General features: G+C 39.2%; 2 protein-coding genes across 5 annotated transcripts; one reads left to right on the forward strand and one right to left on the reverse strand.

Annotated features, from left to right (window-relative positions):
* Nucleotides 1-579: 579 nt before the first annotated feature.
* Nucleotides 580-5757, reverse strand: LOC131769838 (G protein-activated inward rectifier potassium channel 4). 3 transcript variants are annotated; one of them, XR_009339080.2, is made up of 4 exons: nt 5251-5757; nt 1672-2811; nt 1110-1201; nt 580-993 (listed from the first exon to the last, which is right to left on the reverse strand). XR_009339080.2 is itself a non-coding variant. In XM_059085569.2 (2 exons), the coding sequence occupies exons 1-2, from the start codon at nt 5677-5679 to the stop codon at nt 2047-2049; spliced, it is 1194 nt and encodes a 397-aa protein (XP_058941552.2). In that variant the 5' UTR covers nt 5680-5757; the 3' UTR covers nt 1458-2046. The 3 variants fall into 3 exon arrangements, 1 of the variants encoding a protein (XP_058941552.2); XR_009339081.2 differs by lacking the exon at nt 1110-1201 and having other exon boundaries at nt 581-993; XM_059085569.2 differs by lacking the exons at nt 580-993; nt 1110-1201 and having other exon boundaries at nt 1458-2811.
* On the forward strand, nt 5757-21441 carry LOC131769810 (protein fem-1 homolog B-like). 2 transcript variants are annotated; one of them, XM_066171354.1, is made up of 6 exons: nt 5757-5817; nt 13621-13853; nt 14572-15847; nt 16981-17926; nt 19449-19572; nt 20039-21441. In XM_066171354.1, the coding sequence occupies exons 3-6, from the start codon at nt 15039-15041 to the stop codon at nt 20770-20772; spliced, it is 2613 nt and encodes an 870-aa protein (XP_066027451.1). In that variant the 5' UTR covers nt 5757-5817; nt 13621-13853; nt 14572-15038; the 3' UTR covers nt 20773-21441. The 2 variants fall into 2 exon arrangements, with proteins under 2 accessions (XP_066027451.1, XP_066027450.1); XM_066171353.1 differs by lacking the exon at nt 5757-5817 and adding an exon at nt 11226-11525.
* Nucleotides 21442-21561: the final 120 nt, after the last annotated feature.

A 21561-nucleotide genomic window follows, 5' to 3' on the forward strand; every position in this document is an offset into this window, starting at 1 on the left:
CATATACATCTTACTGGTGATACACTGAATAATAAAGCCCCATATATGGATGTATAATGATGTATGGGGCTGTGCGGAAATTTTGCCCACTATTCTATCAATGTGTGGTTATAATTTGTTTTGTTTTTCATTCCGCTTTGACCTTCTTCACAGTTGGACGATGATTCACGTGAAACATTTAGCTTTATCACATGATCAACCACCACATCATATAATTGTCATAGGAAATAGTCAGGTTAAAGATAAAATAAACAATCAAATCGAGGGTTTTGGAAGAAAATGAAGGGTGGTTGCCAAGGGGCATAATGTCCGAAAATATCTCTGCGGTTCGTAAGGAAGCAGGGTATTTATAATAGATAAAGGTGGTAAGTTTCTAGAGAAACTGTGGTGCTGCGTCGGTGGGAGAGTATAACAGGGTCATTTAGTGTTAGCCCCTTGTCAGCCCTTCGCTCTGACGAAGGGCTAACGATGGAAACGTCAGCCTTTTTAAATGTTTACGATAGCCAATTTACGTTATCAACTCAGTTGATAACACTAAATTACCCTATTCGTGATGGGGGTGTTTATTAAAATTTTCTACTCCTGGATAATTTTATGATCACCGCATTGAACAATGTTTGTTTGCTGAATCTCCGCCAGAACTTTTTTCAACTAAAAGCCGACAAGCAAAAAGAAAAATGATCTAATGACTGCTAATCAGAGCAACTCAAACTGATAAGGATCAAAAGAAACTAATGAATTCATGTAGGGGCGGACTAACACGAGTGTCTAAGTCGAGGGTGGTTTTAGTCACGTTAATTACACGTTAAATCGGTTGAAAAGGAGGCCCGGTTTCCAGATCAATCACGAAGCGAAGCAATCCTTTCTAACATCTAACACGAGAATAGACATGCTCCATGATCCACTGAGTCGTGCGCAATCCGTCAGTATTGTTCAGTGGTCAGCAGACAACTTCGCAATAACTTCCAGTTCAGGCTTTCAATGCGGATAGTTCTAAAATAAAGAGCAAATTTAAAGGTAACCGCTAAATTTTCACCCAAACTCGCAGGTAACCGCTTAATTTTCACCCAAACTTGAAGGTAACCACTGGAAATCCACCCACAACTCACCTCCAAGGCAACTAAAGACAGCTGGTTCCGGTATGGGCATACGCACGAACCTGCAATGCTGGAATTTACCACGTTTTCCACAAGCTAATTTACTAAGAAAGGAAGATTCGCAAATAGTAGGTTACCCACGAGAGCTAACGGACCCAAAAAGCTCGAAAAATAAGTACCTTAATCTGCTGCTTGCACTTTCAATTATTATGCATTCTTAGGGATAAATGTTCAACAACTGAGAGAAATGCATGGAAAAGTCGAAATCATCTGTAAAGACCAAAGAAAGCCTTGAGGCTAAGTTGCATTTTGTTTGACATTAATTTGCAAGGGCAATCATTCACATTCCAAGACGAGAAAATAAGTAAAAAAAGTTTAATCAATTTTAGACTGAATGTCTGGTCTGATTGTCTAGTGAAGACGAGAAAACGCTGCTACCAATCTCTCTACATTACCACTACTAAAACAGCGCGCGATGATAGCTTATGTGACAACTTTTCACATATAAAACAACCTCCACCATTTGCTACTCTACAACAATCACTACACTATACTTGATGACGAGTACACAGACCTTTGTGACAAATGCTTTGCCTTTAAATTGTACAGGGTGACGCAGAAATCTTTCACAAAATGGTATGTAAACAGAAAACCTTAATCAAATAAACTTTGCAGTCGAAAAGTCCTCAGTTGTCCTACTCCTTTCTTTTGTTTCCTTTGGTATTTTTCTAAGAACGATTCAATTTTTCCGCATATTTTGCATAACAGCAATCTTCTGTGCCTAATGTTTTCCTCTTAAATCATACGCGGGAAATTGGTGTAAAGACTGACAGAAAATAATCCAATTACACATGACCGACTATGACCACTGCGGTCACTTTTTCTGAGCACTGATTCTTCCCAATATGAAGGAGAGAAAGCACTTCATGGACTGACAAAACACACGTTTCTAGGCCTCTTCCTGTTGTTTCTGCCTGTAATACTCTCTTGGCGAACACCTTCGCGTTTCAACCACATGTATGTCATTCAATCTAGAAAAATCGGCATGGTAGAAGCCTTTCTCACTGAATTGAGACTTCTCCAGAGTGTTACAGAAGTCATAGCCCCACAAAATTTCACTGCTGAGGTAAGAAGACTTAGGCTGTGTGTTCAGCCCGGTCGCTTCAACCACTCCATCCAGTACTACCACAACTTCGAAATCTGAGCGCTGGAGCATTTGAGGTGTGACGTCATAAAAGGGACTGTTCTCGTCAATTATGTGGATGACTACTAGAGGCAAGAGTAAAAACAGTTTATTCCTGAAGTCGTTGTCAGGGTCACGCCAATCGTAGCACACTTTAAGATCCTCTTGGTGAAACGGGATTTCTTTTCCTTCTTTAGTAGTGTGAGTTCTGAATAGCTGCATTCGGACAGATGCGTCAACAATTTGACTCTTTCTCACGTCTCCAATTCGAAGCATCAGACACATTTTTCCATCTCTCGGGGCTATAACAGCATACTCCGAGAACATAACAGTCTTCCCCCGCTCTCGTGGTCTCGAGAGCTTGGCAAATGTCAGTCCTAGCATGAACGCGTCTATAAGTAATCCCACAAGGGTCTGAAGTTGCAGGACTATGACTGCCTCAGGGCATTTTGTTGTGATTGCTTTCTGCCCATAACCAATTGTTTCTTGAGTTTCAACAGAGAAAAGATAAGCAGCTGTAAAGCTTCTAACCTGTAAGAATAAATTAAGTTTAGAGTTTTTGAAAGCATTTAAAAATTTACTCTACTTTTTTCATAAGTCTCTATTCACTAATACCACCTTTTAACCCATTAACTTCCATAAGTGACTAAGGAAGATTTTCTCCTTACAATATCAATACAATATCAAGCAGAAAAGTGATGAGAATAAAGAAAAAGATCAATTTGGGGATTATTAGTTGACCCAAAACTAACTTCTCTGAACAAACATTATAAGAATTGTATGATTGACAATAAGGAGAAGTACAAATTTGATCTGGGAGTTAAAGGGTTAACCACTTAGAGACACTGTTCTTGAGTATATAAACAATATAAGAAAAAGAGAATTCAAATAAACTGTATGAAAGGGAGTAAATTTGGTGAAATAATAAAGAAAATGTTTCTTCTTCTGGTCACAACTGTGGAACAAAGAAAAACCTACGACTCCCCGTGAGGGATGAGCCCCAGACCTCCAGATTCTGCTCCCCTGTGCTTTACTACTGAGCCACAGAGAACTATGTGAGTTACTAAGCCACTCTGAGGGTTATATGTGACACACATCTTGCATACACTACTGCTATGATTGGCAATTTTGAAAGCTTTGCAAGCATAAGTAAGAATTAAAAAAGGTGGTAATTTGATTAAAATCCCAATTGACAGCAGAGGAGTTGATTCCTGTGCTTTAAAGGAAACAATCAGATTGAGTGTCCAGTTGAAGGATTTAATCATAGAGGCTGTGAAATTCTGATCCAGCTCCCTTTAGAATATATTCATGATTACATACATCTCAGGCAATCACCATCATTTGGCCAAGTAACATTTTTCATATAAAAATAATTTTAAAATATGCCCATAACTGAGTTTTTCTAAACATATCTTGGACAATAGATATCTAAGGTGCAACACAGATACTGAGATCTTTGAAAGAAACAACAGTAAAAGCACCCCTTGAGTTGAGTACTTTCCAGGACAGTGCCTCTGATGTTTTTCATTCATTACCCACTGCTGCAAAAAACTCTGTAGTTTTTGGTGATATTAAAACTAAAGTGAGGAAGTATCTTATAAATAGGGCAAATGTACGTTTAATTTCTTGATTTGTATACATTCTGGATTACTTAATTTTTTATTTATTTATTTTAAACAAATAAATAATTATTTACTTTTTGATATTAACGTAAATTTTTACAAATGAAGAGCCACCTTTCAGTGGAAATACTGTAATAAAGTTATTACTATTATTATTATTATTATTAGAAATTCAGAGATTTAAGCCATGCAATTTTAATCCAGCTCCAAAAACCACAATCACAACTTATCCTCAAACAATTTGTCAACTATTTATGATAACAAATTATAATAACCATCATAATTGTGTAACCAACTTATTTTGAACACATGCTGAAAAATTTTTAAAAACCTAATAATTTGCTGGCTTTCTTTCTTTTGCACCATTATAACAAAGGAGAGACACTCTAGAAAAAAGGTTCAAAAATTGTTGGAAAAGTTTCTTCCTTTTCCATTCTTATTTGTCGCAGAAATTGTCCATGGAAAATTCCAAAGAAGAATGGGAGTGCAAGGAAATTTTTTTTGGCAGAAAACAAATTGACCTGGAATCTGAGGTAGGTTGGTCTTAATAATTAACTGCTGTCAACATAAGTTGAGAATATTTGCCTTTTTGTACAGTTTTTTTAGACTGAGTGCGGTAAAACCAGAACCAAAGCACTCATAATAGCCCATCAGAACTGAGGAAATATAACATGGCACCCATCAAAACTTGAAGTAAAAACAAGCAAACCACCTAAAGCGTGGGGAAAAGAAAAATGACAGAATTGCACTTGGCTGAAGCTTTGAATCTGATTGGTTGATAGAAGGGCACAAATTTCTTAGACCATTCACAGGGCACACAGCATTCACAGCAATCCCAATCCCAAATTACTCCTGACCTCAATTGCCTAAGATAAAACTAGCAATGCCTGTTCAATGATTTTGTTAACTTGGTTATTGTCCTTGAGAGGTTGGCTTGCTGCTTTGGTGATTAAATACTTAAAACTATGAATGAGTAGCAGAGTAACTTGGGACAAGAACATTCCACTCAATTTTGGTGAAGTTAGGAAAAGCTCTAAACTCCCTGAAAACTGGCTTGAGACTTCTGCTGTGATAGGTAAAGGCAGTTGGCAGTTTTAAAAGAAAAAGCCCCATAAAAATAGCATGGCAGAAAATAACTTACAGAACTTGTTTGAAATCGAGACTTAGGCCCACCCCTTCTTCGACAGAAGAGCCTCCTGTCCAACCCAATCCCCCTCCCCCCTCTCCCCTCCCGTTGTCAAAAAAATAATACAAAGCGATGGATATAACCATGTTCTTCATGTTATTATTGTGACTGTCATGGGTGACTAGATCTAACGGAAAACTTGAACAATTGTGCTTAACATACCTTCTCAATGCAGATTATTGAGCCCCTCACATACGCTATCAGCCACCAAATGAAACCAAAAACAACCCATGAGATGATGTAGCTGGATATAAATATAAATATGACCCATTTCCAGCGCAAATCTATCATAGTCGTAAATATGTCTGCAAGATAAAGTCTTGTTTTACGAGGAACATTCTTTGCAAGAACTTTCAGCTCACCAGACTTGTTGACTAAACGGCGTTTGTCGGTATCCAGCAAAATTTTGCCTTCAGTTTCACCGCGAAGCGAAGCGGAGTTGATCGACAAGGCAGATGTAGGAACGCCAATGTGTTCTTCGAGCACAGCACGAGTTCCGACGTTAACTGTAGTTGTGGGCTCTGTTTCCTCGTCTCGATCACTTTGGAAGCTGTCATTCACAAGATATTCTTTTGATATGCCAGGATCCATGTCTTGTTTGGAGGTGACCCTTCACATAAAAACCTTGTGTACACTAGGAAGTAAAATGTTGCGTACGACTGGAACAAGTTTATTTTCCGTGTGGAGAGAGGGCATGGGTCGAGTGAATTGATCATCTGCATAAAAAGTGTAAGTTCCGCGAATTTTAATTTTTTACGACATTATGGATCAAACACTTTCCAATATGGAAATTAAGAACGCGGACTAGTTAAACGCGAAGTAGTTAAACACGGACTAGTTAAACGCAGACTAGCAAAATGCGGACCAGTTGAACGCGGAATAGTTCGACGCAGAATTATAAAATGCGGACCAGTTGAACGCGAAGGAGTTAAACACGGACTGGTTAAACGTGGACTAGTTTAACGCGAACTAGTCTAACGCGGACTATTTAAACGCGGACTGACTAAACACGAACTAGTTATATGCGGACTAGTTAAATGCAGACTAGTTAATCGTGGCCCTATTAAACGCACACTTGTTAAAAGCGGACTAGTTAAACGCGGACTGGTAAGATGAGGACTAGTAAAACACGGACTTGTATAATGCGGACTAGTAAAGTGTGGACTAGTTTAACGCGGACCAGTTAAACGCAAACTAATTAAACACGGACTAGTTAAATGTGGACTAGTAAAATGTGGACTGGTTAAACACGGACTAGTAAAATGTAGACTGGTTAAATGCGGACAAGTAAAATGTGGACTAGTGCTAAATGATAAAATTACAAATATAGTTAATCTACAATATCGTAAGGGTTTCCTGTATTGGTGACGGAAAGAAAAGGAATGGAAATATTATATTATTTTAAGTCATTTAATATAAGTTATAAAAAGGGCAGATTGATTACTTCGTACTCCTTCATGGTCTTATCTTAAAGGTTGAGTTTGATCACGTTCTTCTTGTGAGTTTGGCCACGTTCTCCTTGTGAGTTTAATCACGTTTTCTTCGTTGTGATCGTGAGGTTGACATGGAACTCGTGATAAGCCATGTTCTTAAATAAGTTGATTTGTTAGTCCAGGAAGAGTAAATCTCCCTGATAATAGGTCGCGTTCGACACCCTCTTGTTCCCAGAAGTAATTTAAGGTGCAAACAGGTGATACCCCTCATGTTCCGCAACCGAAAGCAAATTTGGGGGCGGTACTTGTGAGCGCTTTTCTTCTTTAACTCTTGTGACCAAGATGTTGTTATGTAACAATCTTTAAAGGTGATTTTCTCTTAAGATACCCTTTCAGGTATAAATAATACTCTGAACTAAGGTTATTTGCAATTTTTATATTGTCGATCTCGTTTCTGTTCTGGCCGATCTCAACCGTAAAGATATGAAAATTAAGGTAGAAATTGATTTTGTAACTGCGTAATCAACCCTAAGGTGCATACTCAGTATGTGGGAACTATAATACGTAGTCAAGCGCGATTCGCTAGTTGAGATGGTACGATGATGACACAACAAGATTGACGGCTTAGAAATGTCATCCGCAGTGTCACCTTTATAAGCGGAGACTCAAGTTTTCCCTGGATATTGAAGCTAGTCCCCGTTGTATCAACTTGAGAAGAAAAGAAATTAAAGAAGAATCAACCAAACCAACAACGAGTGTTAGAGAATTTACTTCTAACAAACTGGTGTAGGACCTCGGGCTTATCAACAACCTCCTCGCTACCCGCGCTCTTTCCCACAAGTGCTTCTTTAAAACTTACAGTTCCAGTACGAACGTTTTAGAGGGCAAGAACCTCGAAGTGCGCGTGGCATATAGACGTTTCCATTTTGTTTGCCATTAGAGAAAACTGAACGAACATTAGAGAGAACTCAATGAAAAACCAGGAGAAACCAGGCTACCAAAAGAAAAGCCGGGAAATCAAAGCAAAATCGCAAAAATGCAGACCAGTTGAACGCGGGGTAGTTAACCCTTCAACTCCCATAAGTCATAAACGTGAAACTTCTTCCTATAGAAGAATGGTAAGATGTGGACAGGTTGAACGCGAACCAGTCAAATGGGAACTAGTTGAACGTGGACTATTGAAACGTGGAACAGTTAAACGCGGATTACATTAGTAAACACGGACTAGTGAAACGGGGGCTAGTTAAACGCGGATCACTTAAACGCGGACAAGTTAAACGCGAAGTAGCTAAACGTGGACTAGTTAAACGCGAAGTAGTTAAACGCGGACAAGTTAAACGCGAAGTAGTTAAACGCGGACTAGTTAAACGCAAAGTAGTTAAACGCAGACAAGTTAAACGCGAAGTAGTTAAACGCGGACTAGTTAAACGCAGACTAGCAAAATGCGGACCAGTTGAACGCGGAATAGTTAGACGCAGAATAATAAAATGCGGACCAGTTGAACGCGAAGTAGTTAAACACGGACTGGTTAAACGTGGACTAGTTTAACGCGAACTAGTGAAACGTGGAATAGTCTAACGCGGACTATTGAAACGCGGACTGGCTAAACACGGACCAGTTAAACGTTGACCAGTCAAATGCAGACTAGTTAAGCGCGGACTAGTTAAACGCGGACATGTAAAATGTGGACCAGTTAAACGCGGACAAGTTAAACGCAGAATAGCTAAACGCGAACTAGTTATATGCGGACTAGTTAAACGCAGACTAGTTAATCGTGGCCCTATTTAACGCACACTTGTTAAAAGCGGACTAGTTAAACGCGGACTGGTAAAATGAGGACTAGTAAAACACGGACTAGTATAATGCGGACTAGTAAAGTGTGGACTAGTTTAAAGCGGACCAGTTAAACGCAAACTAGTTAAACACGGACTAGTCAAATGTGGACTAGTAAAATGTGGACTGGTTAAACGCGGACTAGTTAAATGCGGACAAGTAAAATGTGGACTAGTGTTAAATGATAAAATTACAATTATAGTTAATCTACAATATCGTAAGGGTTTCCTGTATTGGTGTCGGAAAGAAAAGGAATGGAAATATTATATTATTTTAAGTCATTTAATGTAAGTTATAAAAAGGGCAGGTTGATTACTTCGTACTCCTTCTTGGTGGTCTTATCTTAAAGGTTGAGTTTCATCACGTTCTTCTTGTGAGTTTGGCCACGTTCTCCTGGTGAGTTTAATCACGTTCTCTTCGTTGTGATCGTGAGGTTGACATGGATCTCGTGATAAGCCATGCTCTTAAATAAGTTAATTTGTTAGTCCAGGAAGAGTAAATCTCCCTGGTAATAGGTCACCTTCTTGTTCCCAGAGGTAATTTAAGGTGTAAACAGGTGATACCCCTCATGTTCCGCAACCGAAAGCAAATTTGGGGGCGGTACTTGTGAGCGCCTTTCTTCTTTAACTCTTGTGACCAAAAATCTCTAAAGGCGATTTTCTCCTAAGATACCCTTTAAGGTATAAATATATCTGAACTAAGGTTATTTGCAATTTTTATATTGTCGATCTCGTTTCTGTTCTGGGCGAACTCAACCGTAAAGATATGAAAATTAAGGTAGTCCGTGTTTTACTAGTCCTCATTTTACCAGTCCACGTTTAACTAGTCCGCTTTTAACAAGTGTGCGTTTAATAGGGCCACGATTAACTAGTCTGCGTTTAACTAGTCCGCATATAACTAGTTCGCGTTTAGCTATTCTGCGTTTAACTTGTCCGCGTTTAACTGGTCCACATTTTACATGTCCGCGTTTAACTAGTTCGCGTTTAACTAGTCCGCGCTTAACTAGTCTGCATTTGGCTGGTCCACGTTTAACTGGTTCGTGTTTAGCCAGTCTGCGTTTCAATAGTCCGCGTTAGACTATTCCACGTTTCACTAGTTCGCGTTAAACTAGTCCACGTTTAACCAGTCCGTGTTTAACAACTTCGCGTTCAACTGGTCCGCGTTTTATTATTCTGCTTCTAACTATTCCGCGTTCAACTGGTCCGCATTTTGCTAGTCTGCGTTTAACTAGTCCATGTTTAACTACTTCGCGTTTAACTAGTCCGCGTTTAACTACTTCGCGTTTAACTAGTCCGCGTTTAACTACTTCGCGTTTAACTAGTCTGCGTTTAGCTGCTTCGCGTTTAATTAGTCTGCGTTTAAGTGATCCGCCTTTAGCTAGTCCCCGTTTCACTAGTCCGTGTTTACTAATTTAATCCGCGTTTAACTGTTCCACGTTTCAATAGTCCACGTTCAACTAGTTCCCGTTTGACTGGCTCGCGTTCAACCTGTCCACATTTTACCATTCTTCTATAGGAAGAAGTTTCACGTTTATGACTTATGGGAGCACAGGCGGCCCAAGCTCACGTCTCGAGAAAAAGCCAACGATGAATTCATGAACGCGTCACGCGTTGTGTGACTCGGTGTTAAGTTACGGGAGGAACCGTTGAAAATTTGAACACGTTATAAGGCATAGTATGGGGAACGAAATATGGTCGATTTACAACGATAAATATTTCGAAATCTGAATATTTTACACGTAAAATCAATAAAAACTTACTCATGCCCTGTGTATCCGTTGTAGTTTCTAGCGATTTCTGCTGTTTTAAGCTTGCTTTACCATCACTGTTATCCATGTCAAAAGACGAAGTCAAGGCTGCACACTCCGATTTCGACCTTGGTCCACGCGGAGGTGATTTGCGCCCCGAAAATCCTCCCGATCGGCATTTTTCTCAGCCACACTTTACGATCTAAGATCGCTGCACCCTGGGACATGTCTCAATACCAAAACTTCACGCGCATTTCGCTGGAAACGAGTGTTTTCTACCTGAATTTCCAAGTTCGCTTCTTTCTGGTTATGCTTTGAACACGAAGACTGGACACGGCCGCGAAAGAGACTTGGGTACGAGGTCAATTTTCTCTCTACCGCGAGTGGTACGGTCGATTAATGTACAATACTTACCCCATCTCCACAGAGGCAACTCGCCTTAACCTATTGTCCTAATCAACCAATCAGACAGCGAGTCGAAAGTAAAACAGACAAAAAACGTACAAAATTTGAATATTCTGTGGGGTTTTCTGTGAGCATCTAAGCTTCGATTATTTTCGCGAAAATGCTATCGAAGAGGAAGAGATGCGGTGAAATTAACGGCGAAGCGAATCAGAAAGTTAAGAGTGGCAAAGTTTCAAGATGAAAATCCTAATATTTCATTTTGGGAACTTTACTGCTAAAATCACGGGTGAAAAGCTTATATTAATAGAGAACAAATTTCCTAGTGCGAACCTTGGATAAATATTTAGGTATCATAGCTTTTCGCAAGTTTGACGTCGGAATCCGATACGAATATTATTTTTTCCTACACGTAGATTTCTTGTGAAATTCATGGAGAGGTGAAATATTTCTCCACCTGAAATTGACTGTAATTAAAGCGAACGTTGTATGTGAAGTCTTACATACCGCAATGTAAATACCATTGTCCACATGATGTCCAAACGTCGATTGCATCTACCCTTCCATGCATGGCCTATCAAACTACAATGTTTTGCCAGTTGATGTCACTAGACTTCTGGGTAAGTATAGTACATTAATCGACCGTACCGCTCGCGGTAGAGAGAAAATTGACCTCGTACCCAAGTCTCTTTCGCGGCCGTGTCCAGTCTTCGTGTTCAAAGCATAACCAGAAAGAAGCGAACTTGGAAATTCAGGTAGAAAACACTCGTTTCCAGCGAAATGCGCGTGAAGTTTTGGTATTGAGACATGTCCCAGGGTGCAGCGATCTTAGATCGTAAAGTGTGGCTGAGAAAAATGCCGATCGGGAGGATTTTCGGGGCGCAAACCACCTCCGCGTGGACCAAGGTCGAAATCGGAGTGTGCAGCCTTGACTTCGTCTTTTGACATGGTTAACAGTGATGGTAAAGCAAGCTTAAAACAGCAGAAATCGCTAGAAACTTCGACGGATACACAGGGCATGAGTAAGTTTTTATTGATTTTACGTGTAAAATATTCAGATTTCGAAATATTTATCGTTATAAATCGACCATATTTCGTTCCCCATACTATGCCTTATAACGTGTTCAAATTTTCAACGGTTCCTCCCGTAACTTAACACCGAGTCACACAACGCGTGACGCGTTCATGAATTCATCGTTGGCTTTTTCTCGAGACGTGAGCTTGGGCCGCCTATGATGGGAGTTGAAGGGTTAACTACCCCGCGTTCAACTGGTCTGCATTTTTGCGATTTTTCTTTGATTTCCCGGCTTTTCTTTTGGTAGCCTGGTTTCTCCTGGTTTTTCTTTGAGTTCTCTATAATTTTCGTTCAGTTTTCTCTAATGGCAAACAAAATGAAAACGTCTATATGCCACGCGCACGTCGAGGTTCTTGCCCTCTAAAACGTTCGTACTGGAACTGTAAGTTTTAAAGAAGCACTTGTGGGAAAGAGCGCGGGCAGCGAGGAGGTTGTTGATAAGCCCGAGGTCCTCCACCAGCTTGTTAGAAGTAAATTCTCTAACACTCGTTGTTGGTTTGGTTGATTCTTCTTTAGTTTATTTTCTTCTCAAGTAGATACAACGGGGACTAGCTTCAATATCCAGGAAAACTAGAGTCTCCGCTTATATAAAAACAATATAAAAATTACAAATAACCTTAGTTCAGAGTATTATTTATACCTGAAAGGGTATCTTAAGAGAAAATCACCTTTAAAGATTGTTACATAACAACATCTTGATCACAAGAGTTAAAGAAGAAAGGCACTCACAAGTACCGCCCTCAAATTTGCTTTCGGTCGGTTGCGGAACATGAGGGGTATCACCTGTTTACACCTTAAATTACCTCTGGGAACAAGAAGGTGTCGAACGCGACCTATTACCAGGGAGATTTACTCTTCCTGGACTAACAAATTAACTTATTTAAGAGCATGGCTTATCACGAGTTCCATGTCAACCTCACGATCACAACGAAGAAAACGTGATTAAACTCACTAGGAGAACGTGGCCAAACTCACAAGAAGAACGTGATCAAACTCAACCTTTAAGATAAGACCACCATGAAGGAGTACGAAGTAATCAACCTGCCCTTTTTATAACTTACATTAAATGACTTAAAATAATATAATATTTCCATTCCTTTTCTTTCCGACACCAATACAGGAAACCCTTACGATATTGTAGATTAACTTTAATTGTAATTTTATCATTTAACAGTAGTTAAATGCGGACAAGTAAAATGTGGACTGGTTAAACGCAGACTAGTTAAACGCAAGCTAGTTAAACGCGGACTTGTAAGATGTGGACTAGTAAAGAGTGGACTGGTTAAACATGGATCATTTAAACGTAAACTAGTTAAACACGGACTAGTTAAATGCGGACTTGTAAAGTGCGGACCAATTAAACGCGGACTTGTTAAACGCGGACTAGTTAAACGCGGACTAGTTAAACGCAAACTAGTTACACGCGGACTAGTAAAATGTGGACTAGTTAAACACGGACTTGTTAAATGCGGACTAGTAAAATGAGAACTAGTTAACCACGGACCAGTTAAACGCAAACTACTTAAATGCGGACTAGTTAAACTTGGACTGTTTAAACACGGACTAGTTAAACTCAGCCTACTTAAACGCAGACTAATTTAACGCGGACTTGCAAAATAAGGATAAAAGGTAGCGTTTGTGGTCTATCGTCTTTGTTTTCTGAATATAAAGGCAAACAACAACAACAAAAAACCTGCATCAGGGACTCTGCAGCTTACTGACGTTCTTGTGTTACTGGAAAATCAAAATTACTTCGTTACGGTTCTTTGTCCCAAAATACATAATTTAACTAAAGATAGCGAAAACGAAACTTTTTAACTGATCAACCTAAACCAAAGATATTTTGCGGTCTCTGTCCTCCATTGAAGGAAGAGTCAGTAAGTATCGAAGGCGTGACTTTGCACTAGCGTAGTGAAAGGCAGGTTATTTGACACGTGATAGGGCAAATATCAAGGCTCCGCAGTTACGCTTGATTCGTGCTTTGGGTTAGCAGAATCAGGCAGGGTGCGTATTTATACGAGGTTACTTCTTGTGCCTTCAAGGTCAATGAACCAGTTGGCCCAGCTGGACTTAAGACTCTTCCCAAAGTGAATCACATCTGGCAAGACAACAGCAAGGGACAGTTCTGCAGGCAATGTCTCATTCTCTGCACTAGAATTCAGTACTAACAAGTCCTTCTTATAACATTCCTCGCAACCAGTTACAATAGCCATGACAAGGAATCTGTTGCACTTAAAGCCCCCTGCCAGACAGGTGTTACAAGCTGTAAAAGAAGGTATGTGCGAGGTGTGGTCCTTTTCCATGCAATTTGCGCACACAGACTTAATTGCTAAACAGTCATTACAGCTAATTAAACATGGAGATTTACAAGACAACTCCTTTAGACCAAGGAACTTTTTCAGCAAGGCGCTTTTTCAGCGCCAGTACGGTGTCTACATCATTAACAGGAATGCGGCTTCTGTGACGCTCAAATGCCGTTGCCGAATCAATTCGATAAAAGCTTACAACTGCTTTTAAAATACCAGCATTGACGGCCATCGCGTAAGTTGACGATCGAGTCGAGTTTCAAAGATCATATAACGGTGACATATGACCTTGATATGGATGGTTCATGCGTCCATTACTAACGAAATATGACACTCTCGCGTACTCCTACTGGTATGTGATAAAAAACGTACTTTTATTGGATAGAGTAAATCAACTGTCCTTATTTTACATCCAGTTTTTAGGATATTTAGGGTGATCCGGTCATTTGTCAACTGTCAGTAAAAGCCCACCACAAATGTTAGTTGTCGGTTAGATTTTCAGCGATTTGTCAGTTGTCAGTTGTCAGTTGTCAGTTAAAATTTTGGCCATTTGTCAGTTGTCAGTTAACCCCATCCAGACCCTCTTATATCAATCACCTCAATATTGCATTTAAAGGAGAGAAAGATGAGAAAGTGAGGGTTGTGAAGGCACATATTGGCAGTAAGATTTTGACTTCTATTGTGCAGGACACTCAGAACAACATTCAGCCGGCCTCTGACTCAAATTCAGAGTCTGAAAGTGACAGCGACATGGTATGGTGCATTGTTGGATCTGGTGGTAAATCTTCAGAACTAAATGACTCAGGAGATCAGACAGCGGATAGTCAACAGGAGCAAGAAGCTGAAGAAGCGATACTTGAGTCTAGTACGTCTCGATACGGACGGAAAAGAACACGAGTCCTCCGAGAAAACTATGTGCCATGGCATAATATAAATGGAGAACGGTAATCTGGAACCTATAAAAAAACACCAAATTAAATCAAAGTAGGTGAAAAGAAAAACTTAAGCTGTGAGAAAAATGGAAAGCAACATCACAGAAATCCTTATTAAAAAAATTCTGGAAAAGGTGTGTGACCCTCCGCTTGAATAGTTAACAAAGAGGTATGACCCTCCCCTGACGACCCTCCCCTCTGGGGCCCCAGCCCTCCCCTACCATGAAAAAACGCACCTTCCCTTATGACCTAAAAAAACGACGGTTTTTGTGTTTGAGCGTATCATCCTTCAAGGGTAGCATAGGAGAAACTCAAGGGTTCGCGTACATTTTATTTAATATGGGAAATTCTCCATCCCGCGTTTATCTTGATTGTAATGTGTCATCAATGAGGAGTACTTCTCCGCTAGTCACCGCCGCTAGTAATGGCTGCCTAGATTCTGTGAAGGAGATTCTCGTACGAACTGAAGCAAACATCGAAGCTCGTGGAACACTTACAATTGAAGGCGAAATTGTCGAGTTTTGTTCACCGTTGTTCGCCGCTGCTGCTGGAGGGCATCTTGATGTTGTAAAACTGCTGATCGAACGCGATGCAGACGTTAACGCCAGAACAAAGACAATTAAACTCTATGACTATTGCGATGATCGAACTCCTCTGATGATGGCATGTCATGGTGGCTACCTGGATGTCGCTTCTTATCTCATTGAACATGGTGCAGATATAGATCTACAAGACTCAATTCAAGACACTTGTCTTCACTATGCTGCTAGAATGGGACACGTTGAGATAGTTGACAAACTTCTTTCTGTAGGTGCGGAACAAAAACAAAATGATATTGGTGTGAGGCCACTATTCGAAAGCTGTGTTCATTGTAGAATTGAAGTGGTGGAGTATTATATTAAAAGACCGGACTGTTCAAAGGAGCAAAGAATTGATGCTCTGGAACTTCTGGGTGCCTGCATTGCTAAGGATGATGTTGCTTATGACACTGAAAAAGCATTAACTTTCATGGAACGTGGGATGGATGAGAGGTTTGTTTGAATATTTTTCCAACACACTTTTTACAGTTGATACTTTCTTTATTCCTTTCTATTACACAACTTACTGCCCTAGGAACTAGCTGACAGATCTGAGTGAAAATGCTGGTCACCAGCTAATAAAGGCGACAATCAGCAAGCTGTAAATAATTTGACCAACGTCACTATTCCTCGCTTTACTGGCGAATCAAGTCAAGTTATGGGAAACAATTCCTGCATACTAAATGTATACCTTCGATTTGTTGACTCTTCAAAACGACATTATAGTGTATGCCGGGATGTGCAAAGATGATTATGGAATATAGCTAGGAGAGAGTACGTGAGTCGAGAAGTTTAGGATGGCGATGCCTTGTTCGGTTGTTGTAATCCGGTTCAATCCGTAGGTTGAATGCGTATATTGAGACTCTACAGACATTCTACCTAAAATTCCATACGTTTGCGGTTAAGATCGGCCAAAACTAAAACGAGATTGACAGTATAAAAATTCTAATGATCTTATTGACAGAATTAGAATCATATTTTAAAAGATATCCTGAGAGAAAATAGCCTTCGAAGACTGTTACTAAACGACAGAATAAACAGAAAATTTGGAGAAGAAAGGGTGTGTCCAAGGTAGCGCCGCTAAAAGAGATAAGTGCTGTTCGTACAAGTTACCTGATTATAAATTCAGTGCAGAAGATAAAAAGTACCATTTGTTTATACCTAAAGTCACTTTTAAAGAAAGAGGTATTGAATGCCCTAAATTAAAATTTACGAAATATTTTCGACATGGACTTAACCAGAAAACAAAAAAATCAAAGGGGTTTAATATATGAGAGGAGTTATTTCAAGGAAATTCCTGTATGTGATCAATTTTTGTAAGTTAAAGTCATTTTCTTTATAATTAAAACAGCTTTTTGCAAGATAATAGAAACATTCCAATATTTAACCACAAATTGTAGTTTATATAGAAACATGTCTCCACACGTTTCTATAAGGAATAGGAAATGATCAACTTGCCTATTATAACTTTTTTACTGAATGGCTCATGGTAATAAATTATTTTCATTAACTTTCCCAACACCAATACATGGAAACTCTAACAATCTTTTCAGATTAGTTACATATCTATTTTTATATTTTAAAAGGTTTGAGGACCCTGCACATCCATTGTTAAAAGAGATGTGGATATTAAGTGAAGAGAGTCAAACTCCCAAGGAATTCATTCTGCAGTTAACTGGGAATAATGAAGCCATCAAAATGGAGGGAATGTTCATCATGATGAGACTCCTGGGATCTATGGATTTATCTCAGTGCAAAACAAGGTACCGGAGAACTGTTTCAGCTGACCCTAAGGGCTCACATTCCTCTCGTTTGAGGAGGTTCTTGAATAAAACCTGGAAATTTTTTGAGAGTCTCAACTGTATGATGGTGAATGTGGATGATTTCATATACATATGTGAATTACAGCTGCAAGAAGGTGAATTTTTACCATCAGAGCACATCAGACAGTTGTTTGAAAAAGTTGTAGCAAGAAGAGAGACAATCATGAGGGAATTGGGAACAGGGACTGAAAATGAGGAACTTGAAAAAATGCTTTATCAAGCCCTGTATCTTCTAATGTTGTACTCCAAAAGTCATGTTTCAGAACAGAATGATCATGAAACTGCAGCTATGACTGACCTTCTTCCCAGACTTTTGTGTTCAAACCCTCGTACCTGGAATGGGAATACGTTACTGCACTTGGCTGTGTGGCATGGAACTCCTTATATAGTATGCAGCTCATATGATCGGGAGCACAGAATGTGCGGTGGAATGTTCAAGCCTCCCTGTCTTGAGACCATGAGGCTAATTTTACATGCAGGTTGTGATGTGAATGCCATGAACATTGAGGGAAACACTCCTCTACATTTAGCTGTTACTTTTAAGCCAGGACCAGGACAAGAAGATGTTTTGAAAGAGACACTGGACTTGTTGTTGCTATTCGGTGCAGACACAAAGCTTGAAAACAACAGTGGTCGAATGGCAATGGACTGCTGTGAGACTGACGAGGCCCAAAGGATCCTGAGTGCCATGGATATTGATGTCAGAAATGTAAGAAAATTTTAATTTTAAGTTATGATTCTTTAAAATCATCACAGTGACCAATTCATTTACAACATCATGCCTGTCTGCCTATCTACTACTTTGATTATTTTGAACCATCTTGATGTAGTACAATCCATTGTAATGTTGTGACAGCCTAAAGGAGCTATTTGAAGATCAGTTTGTGTTGTTGGAATGTCATTTGACTGAAACGTATCCAGGTAACCTGTTTACATGCATTTGCTACGGCACGACTAGTAACACTGATCCAGTTTCATGCTAGAGATTTACTGAAAACTGATACCTGCAAGTAGATGATATTTTCAGGTTTTGTCATGCGTGACGTAAAAGTCACCCCTTGCTTTAAACGTAGGCATGTAACACATGGTAACATAAATGCAAAAGTAATTTTTCAGGATTGATTGGGTAAGGGAGCTAGGGACTTTTAGACATCTCTTTTTGACAGATCACTCATTTCCATTATGTATATACATGCTTTTCAGATCTCACACATACCGGTAGCATTTTCACTTTCCCAGCAGTGTGGGCAACATACCACTTTTGATGATTAGACTACAATTTTTACTGGAGCTTCCATAGCGACCCTAAAATGCAACCCCTCTTGCAACCAACTAAGCGACAAAGTGAAATTATAACATAGCTAGTAAATTTGTCCAATCAAATTCAATTGTGTAAGCATGCTTCATATTCCTATTGTGCATGCTCATGACATCAGCAAGCAAATCTCTCAGGAAAAAAAATTTTCCATCGGGTTGAAAATGTTATAAAACAATCGGTTCATATGTCAGCTGCACCTCGAGCAACTCTTGTGCATCTTTTATGCACTCAAACTTCCTGCATGCTTCATATCTTGATGAACACACACTGACGTATGAACAAATTGTTAATCAACGTCTGCACTATGTTTTCATGTAGCTTTGTTTTGGTCTTTTTCAGTGCCATAAAACTCATTTGAAATGTTGAAAGGCATCAAGGTGAAAAATGTTTGGACAATTCAATAATTCCCTCACCCGTTGCAACTTTTGTTTTGATATTACTTACATATTCACACTTATTATTGAACAGGATATCGTAAATTTCGGTTTGAACTGCACATGGTGTTGCATTTGTGTAATTTCTTTGTTTTTCATTCCCCCTGTTCAGTGGCTCCCCAATAAAACCGCAAGTTACCTAGACTAGTTATTCTGACCTTGCTTGAAAAATCACCTATTTATTTCACATAGAATCCCCAAAAAGCGCGAGTTAATACTTCAATTGCATCTAGCCTTGTTTTTTTAAAAAAAAATTACTAAAAAAGTTTGAAAGCTCATCAATCAAGACTCAACTCAAGACTCAAACTAGTGATGGTCAAAGTTCTGAGACAGGAAAGAAATTGATTTTAAACTGACAGTAATGGTTGCGACATTGTGCATAGCGTTTAACAAGTATGATGTGTGTAGTCTGTACAATTATACTTTTAAAATTGCTTTGGTTTCCTCTAAGTGGGTATATATTCTCCCTTTTCACTAAGGATGAAATGCTTGCAAGCGGAAGTGGCAAAGAAATAGACGAGGGATTTCGTATAGGAAGGCAAAACGACCTAAACCAGAACTATCAAGAAGAGACTGAGAAGTTAAGATCAACAAGCTCTGGTGGTAAGCTGTAAGGGTGTCATCTTTAGGTGATTAAGCAAAGTGCAATTTATAAATGGATGGGCAGCTTCCCCATGGTACATGGGGAAAGACATAAAAGTAAATGCTGTATTTGAACTGTTGTCAGCAATGGAAAGAATGCATCAGTAGACTGTCATGAAAAAAAAAAGGAAAAATTTATTTTTAACTGGCAAAGCAATAGATTTGTAATTTCATTTATTAACATGAGGCCAGACCATGGATATAACCAGAGAGGGGGTGACAAGAAACTAAAATGATTTAAAACAACCAGTTAAAGCACCAAGTAACATTGAGTACTTATTCTTGGTATCTTAAGCCTAAAAATAAAATGAATTCAGAGGGATTTTAAGAAAATAAGACAACTATGAATATTCTGTTTTTAAGATAGATTTTCTCTCGGTATAACAGTTAACCTCAGAGTGAAAACGGTTATTTTCATTTCTCTAAGAACAATTGAGGAAGTTGAGACGAAATATGAAATATGTCCAAGGGCAACTAAGAGAGAGAGGTGGAAAACTGAGGGAGATGACAAAGCAGTTGACAGATGTCAAATGGCAGTTACGAACGAGGGATGCAGAATTGAGAGGGATAAGTAAAGAAGTGGAAAATGGTGCAGAGCAGGCACAAAAGAGAGATGAACAACTGACAGAGATGATACAGCAGCTAACAAATGTTGAAGGGCAGCTACAAGAGAGAGATGGACAACTGACAGAGAGGACACAGCAATTGACAAATGTTGAAGGGCAGCTACAAGAGAGAGATGAAAAACTAACAGAAGTAACACAGCAATTAACAAATGTTGAGGGGCAGCTACGAGAGAGAGATGGACAACTGACAGAGAGGACACAGCAATTGACAAATGTTGAAGGGCAGCTACAAGAGAGAGATGAACAACTGACAGAAGTAACACAGCAATTAACAAATGTTGAAGGGCAGCTACGAGAGAGAGATGAACAAATGAGAGAAATGAAACAGCGGTTGACAAATATGGAAAGACAATTAGAAGAGAGAGATGGAGAACTGACAGAGAAGACTCAGACTTTGACAAATGTCGAAGGGCAGCTACAAGAGAAAGATGAACAACTGAGAGAGATGAGAAAGCAATTGAAAAATTTTGAAGGGCAGCCACAAGAGAGAGATGGACAACTGACAGAGGTGACAGAGCAGTTGAGTAATGTCTAAGGGGAATTACAAGCAGAGGCTGACAAGGCTAAAGATTTACAGGACTTAGTTAACAGCTTAGAAAAACAACTGAACGACCATCCCTACTCAACTAGCCAGAGGAAGGAACTTTAGTCCATAAGTAAGATGAAATCAAATCATCTTCTTTAACATGTGTCAATTAATCTATCATTCAAAAATTAAATTCTTTTAGATGATGAAAAATTGCACAAATTACAAGGAAGCCATACCTCTCTTCATAAAAATAAGTGACCTCACAAAACATAATTTTCTGAGGTCTAAAAATTATCATGTAACTTTATCATACACAATGTATATATATGTGTCAATAGGAAGTCTATGTTTCGGTTTTTCCATATTACAGTGCTCAATATGTAGAAGCAGAGTGTGATCTGAATCGAGTTAGGAAAAAACAAAGAGACTACGCTTCATCCTGTAGTCCAGTAAAACACTACTAGTATCTGGAAGGCACAGGTTTGAATCCTGAATTTTTTCAGGCTTTTTTTCTATGATTTCCCCAGTTGCAGCTCACTTGCACAGATCATCTCTTTGCTTGTATTTCAGGCCAAGTTACAGTGTGATTTATTTCATATCACTAATATCATCATAGAAATACCATTGCAGGGTTTTCATTAAGAGATACAGAAACTTGAGAAAAGTTTATTAATAAGTAACAGGATAATTTTTTCCAGGTCTTGAAAATAACAACTTAGGTCATCACAATTTAGCCAGAGAATCCTGAGTAGTAGCCAGTCAATTTTTCTGATCTACTATGCATAAAGAACACCT

The sequence above is a fragment of the Pocillopora verrucosa genome, chromosome 8, assembly GCF_036669915.1.
Source record: "Pocillopora verrucosa isolate sample1 chromosome 8, ASM3666991v2, whole genome shotgun sequence".
In the NCBI taxonomy this organism is placed as follows: domain Eukaryota; kingdom Metazoa; phylum Cnidaria; class Anthozoa; order Scleractinia; family Pocilloporidae; genus Pocillopora; species Pocillopora verrucosa.